Here is a 17,498-nt window from a genome sequence, read left to right on the forward strand (position 1 = left end):
TGTGCAGAATAAATGTGATATGGAAACTGGTGAGTATGGCTGTGGGTGTCTGCCTGTGTGTGGCCTGGACTGCAAACTGCAGAGTTGGAGAGGGATGGGTTTATGTTGTCCGTGATAGTACTGCAAGTCTGCGAGTGGGAAGGCAGGAAGCCAAGCGTGGGAAAAGGAGGGAAAACGAGGATCATTGTGAGAAGAGTAGGAGGTAAGTAAAGGTCAGAGACAATAGTTCATCTTAGCAAATAGGCAGTGATTGAGAATGCAAGGATTTGGCAAAGTGTCTTCCTGAAAACCCTGAAGTTTCACAGGAAGAAGGTAATTTTGTGTTTAATTAAATGCTGCACTCTGACGAAGGGAGTTCTGTGCAGGACTCTTGCATCAGTTTTCCTGCCTTGGCCAGAAGCACTGGGAGGGAGTAAGGAGGGTGCTCCTCATTTGCTTCGTCTTTGGCATTTCACAGTACAATTCAAGTGTTCACTGTGAGACTAGAGCACAAAATTATTTTCTTCTTTCACTCATCTCCCCAGAAGCATGGGTTTCTCCAAAGCTCGAAACCAAAGGTCACTGCTGTGAGAGACTTTTTTCCAGTGAGTTCAGCACTGCATCTTTCTGGGGTTGTGGATAGTTGTTCCTTTTTTTCACAAGCATTGGTTTCATATTGTCAGGATTATACTGTGGAGAAAAATACATTCAGTCTTAACTCTATATGGTCATGCATTCTAGTCAGACACCTGCATGCATTTCATGTTTGTTGAATGCTGTGTGCATTTGAGGATAGGTTAATTCTTCAGGCACACTCTAGCATTTTGCAGTTAAAATGCTAATACTCGTCTGACTACCTTATGCTGGCAGTTCTGTGGTGCTTTGCTGTTTGATCTTGTTTACTTCACTCTGAGTTTCGTCCTTCAGCTGTGCATGAAAAATGCAGTTACACAAACTGTATAGTAATTGAAGGAATTTGTCACTACTGTTTTTTGTCAGGTATTGCAGATCACCTTTAAAGTGCTATACCTTCAGGTCTGTCTCTGTGAATCTGAGGGTCTCTTGGCTTACATGAACTTTTTGTTTCCCTCTACTCAAAATGAGAAGGAAAAAAAAAGTCATCCCACTATTTTATGGCAAAATCCCAGGAGAATTTCCATTATTTGGACTAAGAATGTCCCAGAGCTTTGTCATTGTTCTGGAAGGGCCTGAAGGAGTTCTACTCTCTTTCCCAGGCCCTTCCTTTGCTTTTCCAACACTGCATCTGGGGGTCATATGTAAGGTTACAAATCAAAGCCAGAAGATTTGCATGCTAATATAAACTACATACAAGTGTTAGTGCAGACCAAGCTGAAAGGGAGGTTGGGTTTTAATAATGTTTCTTTGCAACTCTAAGACTGACATGGGGATTTTGTCATTTGCATAAGTAAGGATACATAAACAGTGTGCAAAAATCTGTTCTATGCCTGCACATGAAACAGGTTTGGCAATATCATGGTGTGCTCTGTCTTCATGTGGCCACAAGCTGTGTGTACTGTAGCACTGTATATGAGCTCCACAGCTGGGAAAATGCACCAGTGCAACCCTGCTGATGCAACATAGATGGGCCCTTGTTCTCAGAGCAGAAAGTAAGGTACGTGGAGAGATCTCCCACAGCACTGTGCAAAGACATGTGAGATTTAGTGGTAACTAGAAAACAGAGATTTCCCAATCATATTTCCCCTCTCTGTCTTGATATATTTAACACAGTAGCAATCAGGTTCTTGTTCTCATTTGACCGAGTTATTTCTGTATCCTTGGCCCCAAACCACTCATTGACAGAAATCCCTTTGCCTCAACTATGAGCAACGCTCTACTCATCAAAGTCTGAACATCCCTCAAGTCAGTTCCTTTTGTGCCAGAATCAGTTCAGCTACCCCCCTCTTAAGCCTCTCTGATTTAGCACCATCTTTCTAATATTTTACTAGTTCTACTTTCATGTGAAATTTGATTCAGCGCCGTGAATGAAACTCTTCCTATTGGCTTCTATGGGTCTGATGTCTCCATAATGGCAGTCAAAACCAGATGCATGTTGCACCCATTTAGGCTGGGGCTGGATTTAATTTGCAAACATTGCCCTCATCTGAATGGTGGCAGCACTGACTGGACAGCAGAGTAATCTGTTACAGCTGAAGCTCCAAAGATTGTTATGAACTAAGAACAGAATTTAAAGGAGCTCATGGCTCATTTCCTATAAAAATTAATTCCAGTAGAAACAGGATGAAGCCACTTTTTAGTCATTTATAAAGATCTGTTCTTCTGTAAAGAATAAGGGGAAAAGAATAAAATTATCTCCATTTTGAAAATATTTTTTAAAGTGCTGTTTTGCCTCTGTATCTGTCCTTTATAACCCACACAGTGGCTCTAAGAGATCTGAGAAGTGACTGCCTAGAGGCACCTCCACCTCACTTCCACATCTGCCTCTGGACCTGATGGAGCAAGTCCAGAGGAGGGCCATGAAAATGCCTGGAGGTTGGAGCACCTCTGCTACAAAGACAGGCTGAGGGAGCTGGGGTTGTTCAGCCTGGAAAGGAGGCTCTGGGGAGATCTAATAGCAGCCTTCCAGAAGCCAAGTGGGGCTTACAAGAAGGATGGAGAGAGACTGTTTATGAAGGCCTGTACTGACAGGAGGAGGGACAATGGCTTCAGACTAGAGAAGAGCAGATTTAGATCGGATGTTAGGAACAAGTTCTTTACTATGATGGTGGCAGAACACTGGAACATGCTACCCAGGGAGGTGGTTGGGGCCCCATCCCTGGAGATATTCAAAGTCAGTCTCTACAGGGCAACCTTTTCTAGTGAAGGATGTCCCTGCTTACTGCAGTGGGGGTTAGACTAGATGACCTCTGGAGGTCCCTTTGAACTCAGACCATTCTATGATTCTATGACTACTACATTGAACCATAGTATTCAGAGGTGATATGTTTCTTTTCAGGATAACTTCAACCACAAATCAGTTTCTAAAATCAGTTTAGTGAAGTTGATGCAATTTTTGTACAAAAAAGTCTTTCAGTGAAGCTTACCTGAAGGACTTGAAATTCAAGGGTCTATTTTGTCTGTTGATCATTGCTGCTGCCAATTATTTCTATTATTATTTTTAATGGAGTTTTTCTTCTTCCATGAGGCCATTCTCATATTTTGGGGTCTTCATGAAACACCAACCACCCGTCAGGGAGAAAGACACAAGCACTGAGCTAAACCAGTTTGTAATTCACCTGGTGTGCAGACTTAAGAGGCAATGAGATGAAAAACTTTTACCTTCAAGTGCAGCTGGATTGTTTTCATTTGCTTGCCATAGACAGCCCCTTTCAAACCCAGGTAGTGTATTTGAGGAGGCCACAAGGGAGCCAGGTTTCACAGAGAGCTTGTATGTTCTTGTTTCCATTTTACATTTGTCACGTTATAATGCTCTTTAGGATTGGATGTTGTATTTTCTAATCATCTGTCAACTCTTAAATGGCAGAAGCTCAGCTCTGTGGTTATCCTGCTTCACAAATAGCTTCATCACATGTGGAAAGTAAATGCAGGTGGATAGAAACAGATTTGAAACAGAAACACAAGTTCATGTTTTGCTCTGCACAGATGCTTTGCTTCGCTTGTGCATGTATATAGTGGATGTTATCCACTTCCCTTGGCTGCTCTTTCCTTGCAGGGATGCTTCATTTCTGCTTCCCAAAGCTGGGAGGTGGTAGCAAGGAAGTGGCTAGTCTTGTCCTTGTTTTCTTGTTTCCTTTCTGTATGTTCCAGTTACTGGATATGTTGTAGATAAGATAGGAGCCTTGAAAGGTCTTTGTCATGATCTAAGATGTCAGTTAAAAAATCAAAGCCTTGGTAATGCATGTCTGTAAAAATTAAACACATCACATTCTGCTCACACACCCCTGAGAATGAAATTAAAATGAAGTAATCAAACAAGCCTGGCAAGAGGCTGGAAGATGGTTTGTGTCCAAGCTGCAGTGCTCCCAGCCATTCCAGTTCTGTAGCTCTGTGGTCAAGTTATTGTCACAAATGATGGGTTCAAATTCCTTTTTTTAACTCTTTATGCCTGTCATGGCCCTGGCAATGACCAAAGAAAGATGCAGCAGGGTTTTCCTGTTTTGGCTTATTGCTCTGACTACATGGAACTTTGTAGTGTCTTCTTAGCAGGAAGGTGCAGGGAAGGCCTGAAGTCAGTGCTTAAAACCCTGAGGTGGAAAATGCCAAAAACCTGAAGGGTGGATATGAGATTAAATAGAAATCTGTACCAGAGACTTTGAAACCTCATCAATGAGAAAAATATGGAAGACTCTGCCTATGTAAACACAATGAGCTGGATTCACCATTTAGTCACAGCTCTGCTACTTGTCTGATCCATACCCCTGCAGCTAGGAAACAAGCAAAAATATCTAGCCAGGTGCCTCCATACTCAAATGAGCTCCTCTTCCTGTGTTCCCAGGGACTTCTGCTTGCTGGCCTGAGGCAGTTGTTTGCTATTCTTACTTGTGTTTAAGGACCAGGATTTGGCAAAGAGAAATGGATTTCACTCTGGTTAAGTCTCCACCAGGAAAGTCTGTGCCCAAGTAGGATGCAGTAGTAGTGGTGTTTCCTAAACTAGAAAGGAGTCTTAGAGCGTGGCTGGATCCAGAGATAGAAATTAGTGTATTTTTATTGTGCACAGGACAGATTTGATGTGATATGGCTCGAGATAGTTGTTTGCTATTCTCATTTGTGTTTAAGGACTGGGATTGGCAATGAGAAATGGATTTTTTCCTGCTCAACTCTCCACCAGGAAAGTCTGTGCCCAAATAGGATGCAGTAGTGGTGATGTTTCCTAGACTAGAAAGGAGTCTCAGAGCATGGCTGGATCCAGAGCTAGAAATTAGTTTACTTTTCTTGTGCACAGAACAGATTTGATGCAATATGGCTAAAAAGAGAAGCACCATTAACCCCTTTGCATTGTTCTTCAGAGATCCACAAGATCCACAAAAGAAAAAAAAAAACAAACTATGGAGGAGGGAAAACTCTTCTAAGCCTTCTGTGTTTTTGTTTGCTTGTGTTGGGGTGTTTTTGTTGTTGTTTTCTTGTGGTGGTGATTTTTGTTATTTTTTTCCCCTCTCTTTGTTTAATTAGACTGTAAATTAGCTTGCAAATTATGGTGTGAGCTGGAATTGCTGTGTCCTGCTAAAGTTGCCTGTATGGTGGCTGTTCTCAGACAAGAACTAATGGACACTGGAGGTGTCCAATTTGTTCCCTCCCAGCATTCTGTAACTCTGATTTGGCTGTAAAACGTTGGTACGTGAACGTTTGTCCATGAGACTCCTGGCTTGTTTTGGCCTTTTCTCAGTTACGTTTCCCCTGTTGGTAATGGAAATGTGAGACAAGTCGAGGGATGTCTGTGAAACCACATCTGCTTCATGAAAATGCCAGATGCCCTGCACCTGCATACAGCCTGCCTTGGCCCCCATGCTTGAGACTGCTCCAAGGCACCCTGCCATGGCAGCAACCACCCTATGAGAAGCTTTTCCTGTTTGGAGATGCTTGAGTTTCGTGTTTCTTTTGAGCCTCATCTCTGCTTTTCAGCTCAGGCTTGAAATTTCTGGAGCGAGAACAGCTCTGGACTGGGGTGGAAAATAGCTCTTCTTTGGCCCTGTTTCGGCCAAGTTGCAGTTCCTCGGAGACTGTCGTGTTGAAAGGTGACATCATTGCATGGCACTGCTGGTGGACTTGCCATAGGCTTAGGGCTGAGGATCTGACTTATCTCTGCAGGAGTTTCCCAGATGTTGCAGTGCTTTTCAGGGCCTTTTGGATGCTGATGAACTGGGCAAGGAGCCCATGCTGCACTCACTGGTTCCGGAGACAAGTGTGATCCAAGCCAAGTGAAGGCACAGGTGATGTGTGCAGCAAGAGGGATATGCTTATTCCTGTGACATTTTACTCTCTCTGCTACTGTGCTGGCTCCTGTATAGGGCAGGAATTCGAGGACACTGGAGGCCCTCGCCCTGGGGAAGCCCTGGGTACTTGTGCCAGTGTCTTGTGGAGCAGTAGAAGGTACCTGAAGTCAACCACTTTGCTTCTGGAATACACTCAGCTTTGCTGCTTTGGCCTTGTGCCTACTAAAAGTGCTGTTTCTAGTGTGTTACCACTTCAAACCTGATTCTGGGCCAGCACTGATCTGTGCTTGTCAGAATATCTGTGACATTAAAATGGCTATGCAAACAGTAAGTCAGTCCAGAGCCCATACTCTGATAACTCAGGGCACAGATGTGTGTTCACATTGTAGAGGGCTGATGCAGCTTTGAGCTATTTAATGTGAACTCCACCAGCCAAAAGAAGCTGCCGAGGTTGCTGCACATCTTGCAGGAGTTGGGCTGACTGCATGGAAGTGGACCAGGGAGCATTCATATGTTGAACTGTGCTGTCTGAAAGTTTCCAGCTCACAGACACGATAGTAACTGAGTATGGGGGAAAAGGAATGTCTTAGAATCATAGAATCAGCCAGATTGGAAGAGATCTCTGAGATGGTTCAATCTTTTCCAACTCAGTGACAATTTGATGGAGGACAAACATCCAACACTTTAATATTAGACTTTGAAGAAGCTGCCATTCTTCAGGATAAAAGGGACTATCATGATGGTATCTGCATACAAATTACACCATAGGATTGTTTTTTACATCATAAAACCTCTTTAATAGCTGTTATTTACTGTAATTATTTATTAAAGGTTAACAACACCCTCTTTTATGTGTGCAGGGATATTGCTAGTCTCTGTTTTTCAATCTTGTCCTTGCCAATAGCTCATATATTTGTGGATGTTCTTATCCATGTCTCATCAAACTTTTAAATTCAGGCATTTGTCTTCCACTCCAGCTCATCTGGCTGTAGAAAACAAAACACTAGCGTCTAAAAAAGCCAATTGAAAAATCAGTCACTTGAGAATAACCTGAATTCTCTACCTCTGGGGTTTGTGCCAGCTGGAACTGGATATTTTCCATTGAAAATAAGACATTCAGTGATAAAGTCATGCCCAATGGCATTTGGGTGAATGCTTTTTGTATTAGGAAGTAATCTCTCCTAATGGCTTGATGTAGACAGTGAAGAGAGAGCAATAACTTCAGTTTGCAGTAATTTTTCTGCACTGGGCTGGGTAAAATGGAAGCTTTCCAGAGCTAGAATTAAACAATAATTAGCAGCTGATAAAATCCCTCCTGACATCCTGTACCTTCTTTCATGCAGCATGAATATTAAGAACTGCTTATCAAGCTCTGTTCCTGATTAATATTCTCCAGTTGGTACAGGCTTGCTTCTTGTTTCTTTGAAGAAGGATTTATTTTAAAAATACATGGTAGGCTAAAAGAAGACTGATTTTGTGAAAGTGAAAATTGAACATTCTCAGTGGCTGGAGCAGCCACTGAACGTGCAGTGAGTTGTTTGTAAGTTGTATTTCTGTTATTATGTATTGTTAAGGACTATTTTGTTGTTGTTGTTGTTGTTAAGGATTTTTAAGGTGAAGCATTTGAATAGAAACTCCTTTAAGGTCATAAATATGGCAGATGTTTTTCCTTAAGTAATTAATTATTGTAGTGAATTATAACTTGCAATTACAATTAAAGTTTAGGTTTTTGCATGTGTGGACTGTAGGAAAACACAGTACTCAGATGGAAGAGTTTGCTCCAAGACATGGAAGATGCTTTTATTTTCATTCACTTTTAGCAAGAAGCAGTGTGCTAAGGACCTGGACCTCTCCTGTGGTCAAGACCAGCTCTGTGCTGGAGCAGTAGCTTGCATGGTAGTTGGATGCTACGTCAAGCCTTGCTCTGGCTCTGCAGGCAGCTCACAAGGGCGATGCTGGGCCTGCTGGGTGTTTGAGCGTGGGACAGCTCTCCCTATTTATCTGATATTTCCTGCTGCCTCCTTATCCCATTGCATTTGCATGACCTTGGGCTCCCCCAGGACTGCTTTTCTTATTCTCCCCTGGGATATTGTCGATTGCTTTCACAGTGACCTCTTTCAGAATTTAAGGGGGAAAAAAAAAAAGGATAAGCTGATGCAATGTTTGCTGCTCATGAAAATGTTATGGGTCTGACTAAGGCAGAGCCTGCTTTTCACAGAATCACAGAACTAACCAGGTTGGAAAAGACTTCTGAGATCATCGAGTCCAACCTATCGCCTAACACCTTCTAATTAACTAAACCATGGCACCAGGTGCCTCATCCAGCCTCCTTTTAAACACCTCCAGGGATGGTGACTCCACCACCTCCCTGGGCAGCCCATTCCAATGCCAATCACTCGTGCTGTGAAGAACTTCTTCCTAACATCCAGCCTGAATCTGCCCTGGCACAGCTTGAGGCTGTGTCTTCTTGTTCTGTCACTGCTTGCCTGGGAGTTGTAGAAAGTGCTAAGGTCTCTCCTCAGCTTTCTTTCCTCCAGACTAAGCAACACCAGTTCCTTCTGTAGCTCCTCAGTCAGCTTGTGGACTCCAGATCCCCTCACCAGTTTCAATGCTTTTCATTTGGTCCACTCCAATACCTCAATGTCCTCTTAGACCTTGGTTTTAAAATCTGGCATTTTACAGATGTTTTTCAAACAGTTATTAAATGATGGCTTTTGAGAGACAATTAGAGCCATGCAAATAAGCCAAGAACATCAATAGTCATTTCGGATTTTGCACCGGTGTCCTTCCAAGACTTTAAGCCCATTTGTTTTTTGCTTCACAGATCTCCATGTTATGATTAAAGGCTTTTCATTGGGAGATCATAGCAGGAGCAAGAAATAGAATTCAGTGCATCTGCATGCTGCCTCCTTCGTCACTCTGCCTGCCTTAGTGAGCTTGAAGAGATCTAAGGCTCAAAAACATTTAATTCCTGTTTTGACTGTGTAGCAAAATCCTGGCTTGACTGAAGTCAGTGGCAGCTTCGCTCCTGCAGATCCTGGATTTCAGAGCTGTAGCTGTGTCTTCACTGTGCATGGGGTCCTGCTCCTGTGCCCACTCCCTGCACCAAACATATCCAACTTCTTGCCCAGAATATCCCTTTGCACTCAGTGCCACTCACTGTACCACTGACTGATGCTAGACTATTAAAGTAAGGTTAACTTCTGTTCAGACTAGATCTCAACCAAGCAGACTTGCAGGCTGTTCTAAATTTCAGGGACATGGAGTTTTTGAGTTCTGAAGCATAGCATGGACTGAAATGCCATGAAATTAAAAGAGACAGGATATCAGTGGCATATGTGTTCTGTTTCTAGCTTCTGGAGAAAAGATGCATGATTAAAGAAAAAAATAGAATCTTTATTTGCATGTACAAAGTGTTTGTCCTATGTGTCTTGTCTCTTTTGTGAGAACTTGAGGCCAGAATTCTAGTATCTGAAGTTGCTTTTGGATCATAGTCAGCTCCCATCTGTCATGATCTGTTTTTAATTGAATGGGTTTTCCATCTGAAAGTAGCTGTTGGATAGAGAATGAGTAGAAATGTTTGTGTTGTGAATTAGCTCAGAGTGGAGCTACAAACTTCTTTTTTTTTTTTAACAAACACATGGAAAAATATTCTTCAGACTAGTGTGGCTGGCCTGAAAATTGGCAACAGCAGCTTCCTTCCCAGGCTCTGACTCCTCTAGCTTATTTGCGTGGGTAAGATCTTTAAGGAGGACCTGAAGTCTTCATCTTAGGTGGTTTTATCTCCCTCCCATGAAGCAGGACAGTGCTGGTGTCAGCCGTTTATATGGGGTACTGCAGGAGGGAGGTTGCATGGCTTGGGTTTCTAGGAGAAATATAAGATGCAGCAGAGGAATAACCTGATTTTGTGGAGAATTGTGCTCTTACCCTTGGGCAGTCTTTCCTGTGGTAGCCTGGTCTCTGCTCTGGTGGCAGAAGCAGACAAGTTTGATACAGTACCTGGGTCAAATTCAGGCTCTTAGTCCTTAACCCTCAGTGCTCTCTGAAAGGCCACCTATCTCCTTAACAGCCTGTGCTCAGCATGGCTGATTCTCAAATGGGAACAAACTTTCTTAGAAGTCATAAGAAGTGGAGAGGAAAGTGAGTCTGTAGGACCTCCATGACATCACATGACACCTGTCTCCTACCCCAAAAGAAAAAGGGAAAAATCTCTTAGTGGTCCTTGGGAAAGTACTGTTAAGCCTGCTTTTCAACATCCCTCCAGGGGTTTTCGTACAATGGTTGTTATGATTAACAGGGGATGGGGAACAGAGACGCTTATCCATCCCCCTTTGCTGGAGACCAAGAGCTTCACTTCTGAGTCTGTGGTAAAAGGGAGAGCTCCTGCTGCAGTGCTGGGGCTGAAGGAGGAGAGATGCTTTCCTGTTTCCTCTGTCAGATCTTTATCTGACTTCATAGGTGAAACATGGAAATTGCTTTAAAGACCCAGGAGCTGGCATGGCTGTGATTTCCGTTACACAGGTGTTGCAGTCAGCCTTTGTGGTCAGGCTTGATGGCTCTATCCTGTGTTCACTAAAGTCTTTTTTATGTATCTGTCAGCAAAGTAGCAGGGTTAGCATTTGGCCTGAAGGCAAGCACACGAGAGAGCAGAATCTAGCTCATTTTTGCTTTTAAAAAAAGAAGTTTTGGAGGTACTAGGATCAAAATGAAACATTGGTGTTGCATCCATTCATGTATGTGTGCATACATGAGTGGATTACTTTAATCACAGCTTCTGGCAAAACTGGGTTTCTGCAAGGTGGTTGTTTTGGATGGTGTGCTAGGGCTGGACACGGGAAATCCTGGACTTGTTCTGGGCTTGTGTTGCTGTTTCCACCGATGTAAGAAAACAATGTCACTCTCACTGACCTGCTTTGCATCACCTGCAGTTCAGTCTGATAGGTGTCGGAGGTGCTGAGTGATATGATGTGACCTAGCAAGAGCTGCATGTTGTGGAATTGAGCTGTTGTTTCTCTTGCATGGGTGTGCACAAGTGGCTGTGTTGCACAGCTGGAATCCTTCAACTGCCCAGAAAGTGAGCTCACTTTGAATTTACATGTTGAACTGGAGCCATGTCTTGCCTGGGAAGGGCCACAGTCACATCTCCTTCTACAAGGAAACCCTGGAGCATGGGTGTGGAGATGAGTAGCCCATGACAGGATGTTCCTTCATGGGTGGAACAGCTCTCCCAGTCATATCTGCAGTGGGCCATGGGACTCTCCAGACAGGCAGAGGTGGAGGGCAGGGTGTGCTACCATGGACCAGAAAATGTGCCATCACTCAAAGCTGTAATCCCAGGGAGGACAAAATCAGTGAGAGTTGTTGATGGGGACAGGTGGGAGAACACTGATGTGCTCTTCTGTGACCTCTGCTAGTGCCTTCAACAGGGCAATGCTTTTAATTTAGGCCAGTTTTGCACCTGGGTCTATATTCTTCATTGTGAGCAGCGGAAGCCAGTGAGATTTGAAATTAACCTATGCTGACTTTTCAGCCTTTGGATGTATCCCATACTTCATGGCCTACATTGACCTGGGTTTTGTTTTTCCTAAACAGGTCTATATCATCAATGTAACATGGTCTGATTTGACTTCCCAGATCATCTACCGCAGATACAGCAAGTTCTTCGACCTGCAGGTAAGTCTGTCTTATCTAACATGGATTATTATTTCTGCTGACACTTCTAGTCATGTTTCCAGGTGGGTAATAGTGCCCCTTTAAATAAGGCTTTGTGCTTGCTTTGTCTGTTATGCGCCATGATCTTGAGACATTTTAGACTCTGTCCTTGTAGGGTGTAAGTGGGTGGCATGTTCACAGTGCATAACTCACACCACAAAGACACTACAAGTTGACATTTTCATGAATTGTTCCTATTGATGAGGGATTTCATTTTAAATATTTCAGAAGAACTTAAACAGAAGAACAGCTGCATTCTGGTTCCCAAGAAATTGCTTACCCAGACTGTTGAAAACAGTGTGTGGAAACCTTCCAGACCTTCCTCCTAACCACCTACCCAGCCAGCTAGTGTCCTGGCTCTTGCTTCTTTGTGCTGTATTTTGTGCCCGTATGTTTAGATGTCATCAAAAGCTTTCTTGCTGGATAGCTGCTGACTGAACTCTGAAGCCAGGAAATGGGAAAAGTCCAAATTGCAAAGTTTTAGTGTGGGCATCATCTGCTTCGTGTTGGCAGTTGCTGCAAGGTGTCTGCATGGCTAGGGAGAGCTTTCTGCCTCTGTTTAGCAGTAATCCAGATCCGTTGGTGCTTTTGCATTATTGTACCTTTGTAGGCAGCAGAGCTGTAACTGCCTGAGTTGAAAACAAAAGCTGTGGCTTGACAGACTCGTGAACTTTAGGGAAAATGAGAGTTTTCAGATAAAGCTTGTGTTTGGAGATGAGATGTAGTTAAAATATCAAGTGAGTCCTCACAGGAGGTATTAAGGATTTCCACAGTTGACTGGGTTATGTTCTGAGAAGCTAGATCGAACCTTTTTACCATAATAAATTAGGAAAGAAAGAGTTCCTCCCTTACATACCTGATCTGAGATACCTGGAAGAGTCCTACTGTAATCGTTGCTCCCCTTTATGTATCATTTCTGGTGCATGAACATTTGAAGTCTCTAGCCTGTTTTGCAAGCTGTGTTGGTTATGGCCTCTTGGCTTTTCTGGTGGAAAACAAGACCATTTCTATGGCCAGTCCTGATTTCTGTGTTTGCTGTGTGGATGGAGACAAAAGAGGGATGTTCTTACAGGACTGCAGTGGCAAACCTGCCAGTCACCCGTCTGTGAAGGGTATGACAGTGGCTTCTCTGTGTTTGATGTACCTGCTAAAGATGCTCAGCTCCATAATCACAAACATTCGTTGTCAGCATGCAGATTGTGGCCAAAACTTTCTATCTCTCTCTTCTTTTCCTTTTTGCCCCAGTTCTCTTTTCAAATATATGTTCTTTTGGGTCTCCTGGCCTTTCCTGGAAGGTTTGAAAAGTTCCCATCAAGCATGAAGTTATCAATGGGGTTAGTGTGTTGAACAGGAAATGATGTCTCAATCAGGGAGTGAGTCCTGAAAGGTCCCATTGATAAGTGCAATGGGGCCTAGCGCCAGTGGAAAACTCTCCCAGAAGCACAACACTTCTCCCCCCATGAGAAAATATGACACGAAAGTAACAAAATTCCCTTCCTTAACCCTTTTCCCTCGCAGAGATCCCTGTCAGGGCCACCACTGCATGAGCAGTGACAGCCTTCTACAACAGCTGTTTAGCTCTTGCAGTGTAAGGCACATAGCTACTGAAACCAAGGGCATCATCTGGCATTTCTTGTCATGTCTGTAAACATGCCACTATGTCTGTGCCTCAGTTTCCAAGCTGCAAGGTGGAAACAAGGCCCTGTGTGATCAAGTTGCCATAAGGTTCTTTTAGACTCCTAGAAGTGATAGGTGTTTCTTCTCTATTGTATTTCTTTTGGCTTTTAATGCTGCCTGAGTATCTACTAGGTAAAGCAAGGAAACGTCCAGTCGGTACTGAATTGCAACTTGCATTTACAACTCTTATGAAGTCTCCCAAGGGAACTGGAAAAGCAGATGAAAGTTTAATTCATTTTGGGAAACCTGTGGCTTGATTCTTGCTCAACAGCAATTTTGATCCATATAAAGGGATGACCTGTGCATTCCAGATTTTTGGTGGAAGCTTGAACTTCTAACATAGCACTGGGCTGTCCTGGGGTTTACAACTTGACACCATGCATGGAAATGTCTCCTTAGCATAATCCATCAAATGGCCTTACCATTATTACTTTGGTGATGTCTCTGCTTGTCACCCATGTGGCCCTTCCAGCAGGATATCAAGTAAATGTTCAGTGAGTAATGCTCAACTGATTCATGGGTACCACCCATGTCCAAAACAGCTGGAATTTCCAGGTCTCTGCCAGCTGCACTTGTCCCACTGTGTCCACAACAGAGCTGCACTTCAGGCCTTCTTGCATGTGCATGTGTCTCATTTGATCTTGGCTGGAAGCAGAGGAACAAAGGCTGACTTGTAATGACTTCATCAATGCTGCAATGCCTGGTGTTGACAGTGACACTGGATAGCACCCATGGGGAAACCCAAGGGCCTGCCTGAGGGCAAGGGAAGAGGAGTACAGGTAATAACACCACTGCAATTTCATGTTTCTCTGAAGAAGAACTCACCCTTCCCTGAAAGACTGGCTCTGTGGGAAGTGGCTCAGTGTTTTTGAGAGCCCTTGCAGTACGAGACACTGGATTTTTTGCAATGTTGCCTAACAAATCTGAGGCACTGCAGACATTAAGAGGCTGCTCTGTCCCAAGAATTCAAATCCCCAACATGTGTGGTTATGCTATTGCAGCAGTGCCTATGCTTGAAGGGGGTGTCAGGTCATTTTCCAGATGAGTAGTAGGGCAGTGAAGCTGAACATGCCATGGGATTTGGAAGCTGGAGTTTGCCCCATGAAGGTGTGAGAAGTACAGCAAACAGGACCCAAAGCAACAAGTCAAGTGTCAGCCCTGGGCTGCTTCAGTGAGGACTAGAACATGTCCAGAGAAGGGCGACAAAGCTGGTGAAAAGCCTGGAAGCACAAACCCTATGAGGAGAGGCTGGGGTTGTTTAGCCTGAAAAAGAGGAGGCTCGGGGTGACCTCATTGCTGTCTACAACTATCTGAAGGGAGGTTGTAGCCAGGTGGGGGTTTGTCTCTTCTCCCAGGCAACCAGCAATAGAACAAGGGGACACAGTCTCAAGTTGTGCTGGGGGAAAGTATAGGCTGGATGTTAGGAGGAAGTTCTTGCCAGAGAGAGTGATTGGCATTGGAATGGGCTGCCCAGGGAGGTGGTGGAGTCACTGTCTCTGGAGGTGTTCAAGAGAAGACTCGATGAGGCACTTGGTGCCATGATCTAGTTGATTGGATAGGGCTGGGTGCTAGGTTGGACTGGATGATCTTGGAGGTCTCTTCCAACCTGGTTGATTCTAAGATTCTATGATTCTAGAAAAATATGGTCTTAAATTAAACCAGAGTGTTAATCAGTCATTTAACCATGCAACCATGTCATGTCTGCTGCTGAGCGTGGGTCAAGTGATGGCAGCAGAGTACATGTGGGTGCCAATACTTTAGTAAATAGGATTGAAAGCATTGAATTAACTCTGCATAGATGAAAGCACTATGATAAATTGCTTGTCAAGTCCAATTATCCATTGTCTTTCACCCTGGGGAGGCATTTGCACCTGAGCACCACCTCCTAATGTAATATTTGAAGTGTTGCTTTCTTGTGTGCTTGTCCATGATGCAGTGGAGTGTAAGGTGCCCATCACTGACAGAAGTGTGACCATCACTTGGAGATAGTGCTGACCCTTATGACAGGCTGGTGGCTCAGAGGCAGATTGCCTGAATGCCATTTGAGGTCTCCCATCATCACTAGCGGATTTCCTGCTGGTGGTAACAGAATCATATCCTCATCTGGTAGTTCAGCAATGCTCTTGATGTTCCCAGAGGAGCAGAGGAAGATCACAGTTTTATTGGGATAGCAGAGGTAACTCCTGGCTTTGCTGCTGTGCAGTAAAAGACATCAACAGATGTTAAGGCTGGCAGTTGTCTTGCTGGAAAGTGCTTTTGGAGGGTATTAGCAGGATGGGGATTTGTGGCCGAGCATGTCCATACGTAACTAGCTAAGGTGGAGAGGTTTGAGGATGCTGACGGCTCACCCTCCTAGTGGCCATGCTGGCTCTGGTAGCTTATCTTGAATCACTAGCAGTTCATTTCTGATTTCTATTCAGTGCTTCCAAATGCTCTGGTCTGATTTCATGCCTGTGTTACTGGGTGCATGGCGTCGAGAGTATGAACTCTCTGCAGAGGGACCAGCCCCTCCATTCTGATACTGGCCTCTCCATTGCTTCCACGAGGACAGCTGGGTCTCCATATGTAACAGAACCTTCCTCTCAATAGCAAAATACAGCTTTCTCCAAGGCAAAGCACAGCAGCTGGCTTGAGTGGCATGCTGTAATCCCGTGCTGTGTGTCTGGCCATGTGAGAGGCAAGCGACGTCCTTGCTGGAGCTGTGACAGGAATGTTAGGTGGGCAGATAGTTGTCTTTCTGCACAGTGGCCCACACAGACATTTTGGCTGCAAGGAGACCTCTGAAATGTCACAATTTCAAAAAGGCAAATAAACAAGGCTCTGTTCAAGCGTTTACTTTGTGTATCAGTTAGCAAAAAATTATCAGCCTGATGTGGTCTGCTGATCTAAGCAAGTTTTCTTCAAAGTGGTGCAGAAAGAGGAACTCACTAGCAGCCAATTAGAGCACTAAAAAAATAAAGACTATCAGGAATTTTGTTAGCCAGCGGAAGGAGATGCAAGTTGTTTCCAGGCTGATGATAAAACATCAAGAGCTTCATTTGTTATTGCTAGGGTCATCCTGATTGTTTATAGTGCCATAATGGAGTAACTGAGCATTGAAGAGGACATTAAACAGAAACAGTACTATAAAACCCAGTAATTGAAGTCTGTATCTCTGCTTTTCTTACTCAGGCTGAATGCTGCTGCTATTGATCATTCTTCCGTTACGTGCTCTCCTGTACAGACATCTCTTGCTCTGTTACCCCGAGCTTTACCAAACATTGTAGTGCCCACTAGGTGGTTGTAGCTCTGCCACATGCCTGAGCACCCTGTGTTTCAACAAGTCACTGTAATTTGAATTGGGACCTAGTGGCTCTGGGGTGCTGGCTTTCTGATGCAAAGGGGGAACTGGTGCAAATTGCTTGTGGGTTAGAGGCCTGATGTGATTTTGATGGAATTGTGCATATTCACTCTGTTAGTTAATTTGGGTTGATTGCCTGCATGGTGATCTACAGTCCTAAATCACAGAATACATCCAATTGGAAGAGATCTCAAAGGTCATCCAGTTCGACTCTCAGCCCAGCACTGAAAGGTTGACATTAAACATTTGTTGTTTAGCCTAGAGAAGAGGAGGCTCAGGGGTGACCTCGTTGCTGTCTGCAGCTCCCTGAAGGGACATTGTAGCCAGGTGGGGGTTGGTCTCTTCTCCCAGGCAACCAGCAATAGAACAAGGGGACACAGTCTCAAGTTGTGCTGGGGGTGGCATAGGCTGGATGTTAGGAGGAAGTTCTTGCCAGAGAGAGTGATTGGCATTGGAATGGGCTGCCCAGGGAGGTGGTGGAGGCACCGTCCCTGGAGGTGTTCAAGAAAAGACTGGATGAGGCACTTAGTGCCATGGTCTAGTTGAGTGGATAGGGCTGGGTGCTAGGTTGGACTGGATGATCTTGGAGGTCTCTTCCAACCTGGTTGATTCTATGATTCTATGATTCTAAACCATGTCCCTGAGTGCCAGGTCCACAGGCTGCCTGCACACCCCTAGGGATGGTGACTCTACCACTGCCCTGGGCAAAGTTTGATAACCCTCTCTATGAATAAATATTTCCTAATATCCAGCCTAAATCTCCTCTGGCACTGCTTGTAACCATTTGCTCTAGTCCTGTTCTTTGTCATCAAGGTGGAGGCTGGGCCCCTCCTCACTCCGACCTCCCTTTAAGTAGCTGTAGAGAGCGATGAAGTCTCCCC

The 17,498-nt window shown here is 44.3% G+C and overlaps 1 protein-coding gene across 2 annotated transcripts in view; it reads left to right on the forward strand.

Annotated features, from left to right (window-relative positions):
• Positions 1 to 17,498, forward strand: part of SH3PXD2A (SH3 and PX domains 2A) — a 285,081-nt gene that overhangs the window by 40,212 nt on the left and 227,371 nt on the right. For both annotated transcript variants that reach the window (XM_064144446.1, XM_064144447.1), the window contains exon 2: positions 11,481 to 11,561. In XM_064144446.1, coding sequence (XP_064000516.1) covers positions 11,481 to 11,561 — 81 coding nt within the window. The remainder of the gene's footprint in view (positions 1 to 11,480; positions 11,562 to 17,498) is intronic.

This window comes from Pogoniulus pusillus, chromosome 6 (genome assembly GCF_015220805.1).
Source record: "Pogoniulus pusillus isolate bPogPus1 chromosome 6, bPogPus1.pri, whole genome shotgun sequence".
In the NCBI taxonomy this organism is placed as follows: Eukaryota; Metazoa; Chordata; class Aves; order Piciformes; family Lybiidae; genus Pogoniulus; species Pogoniulus pusillus.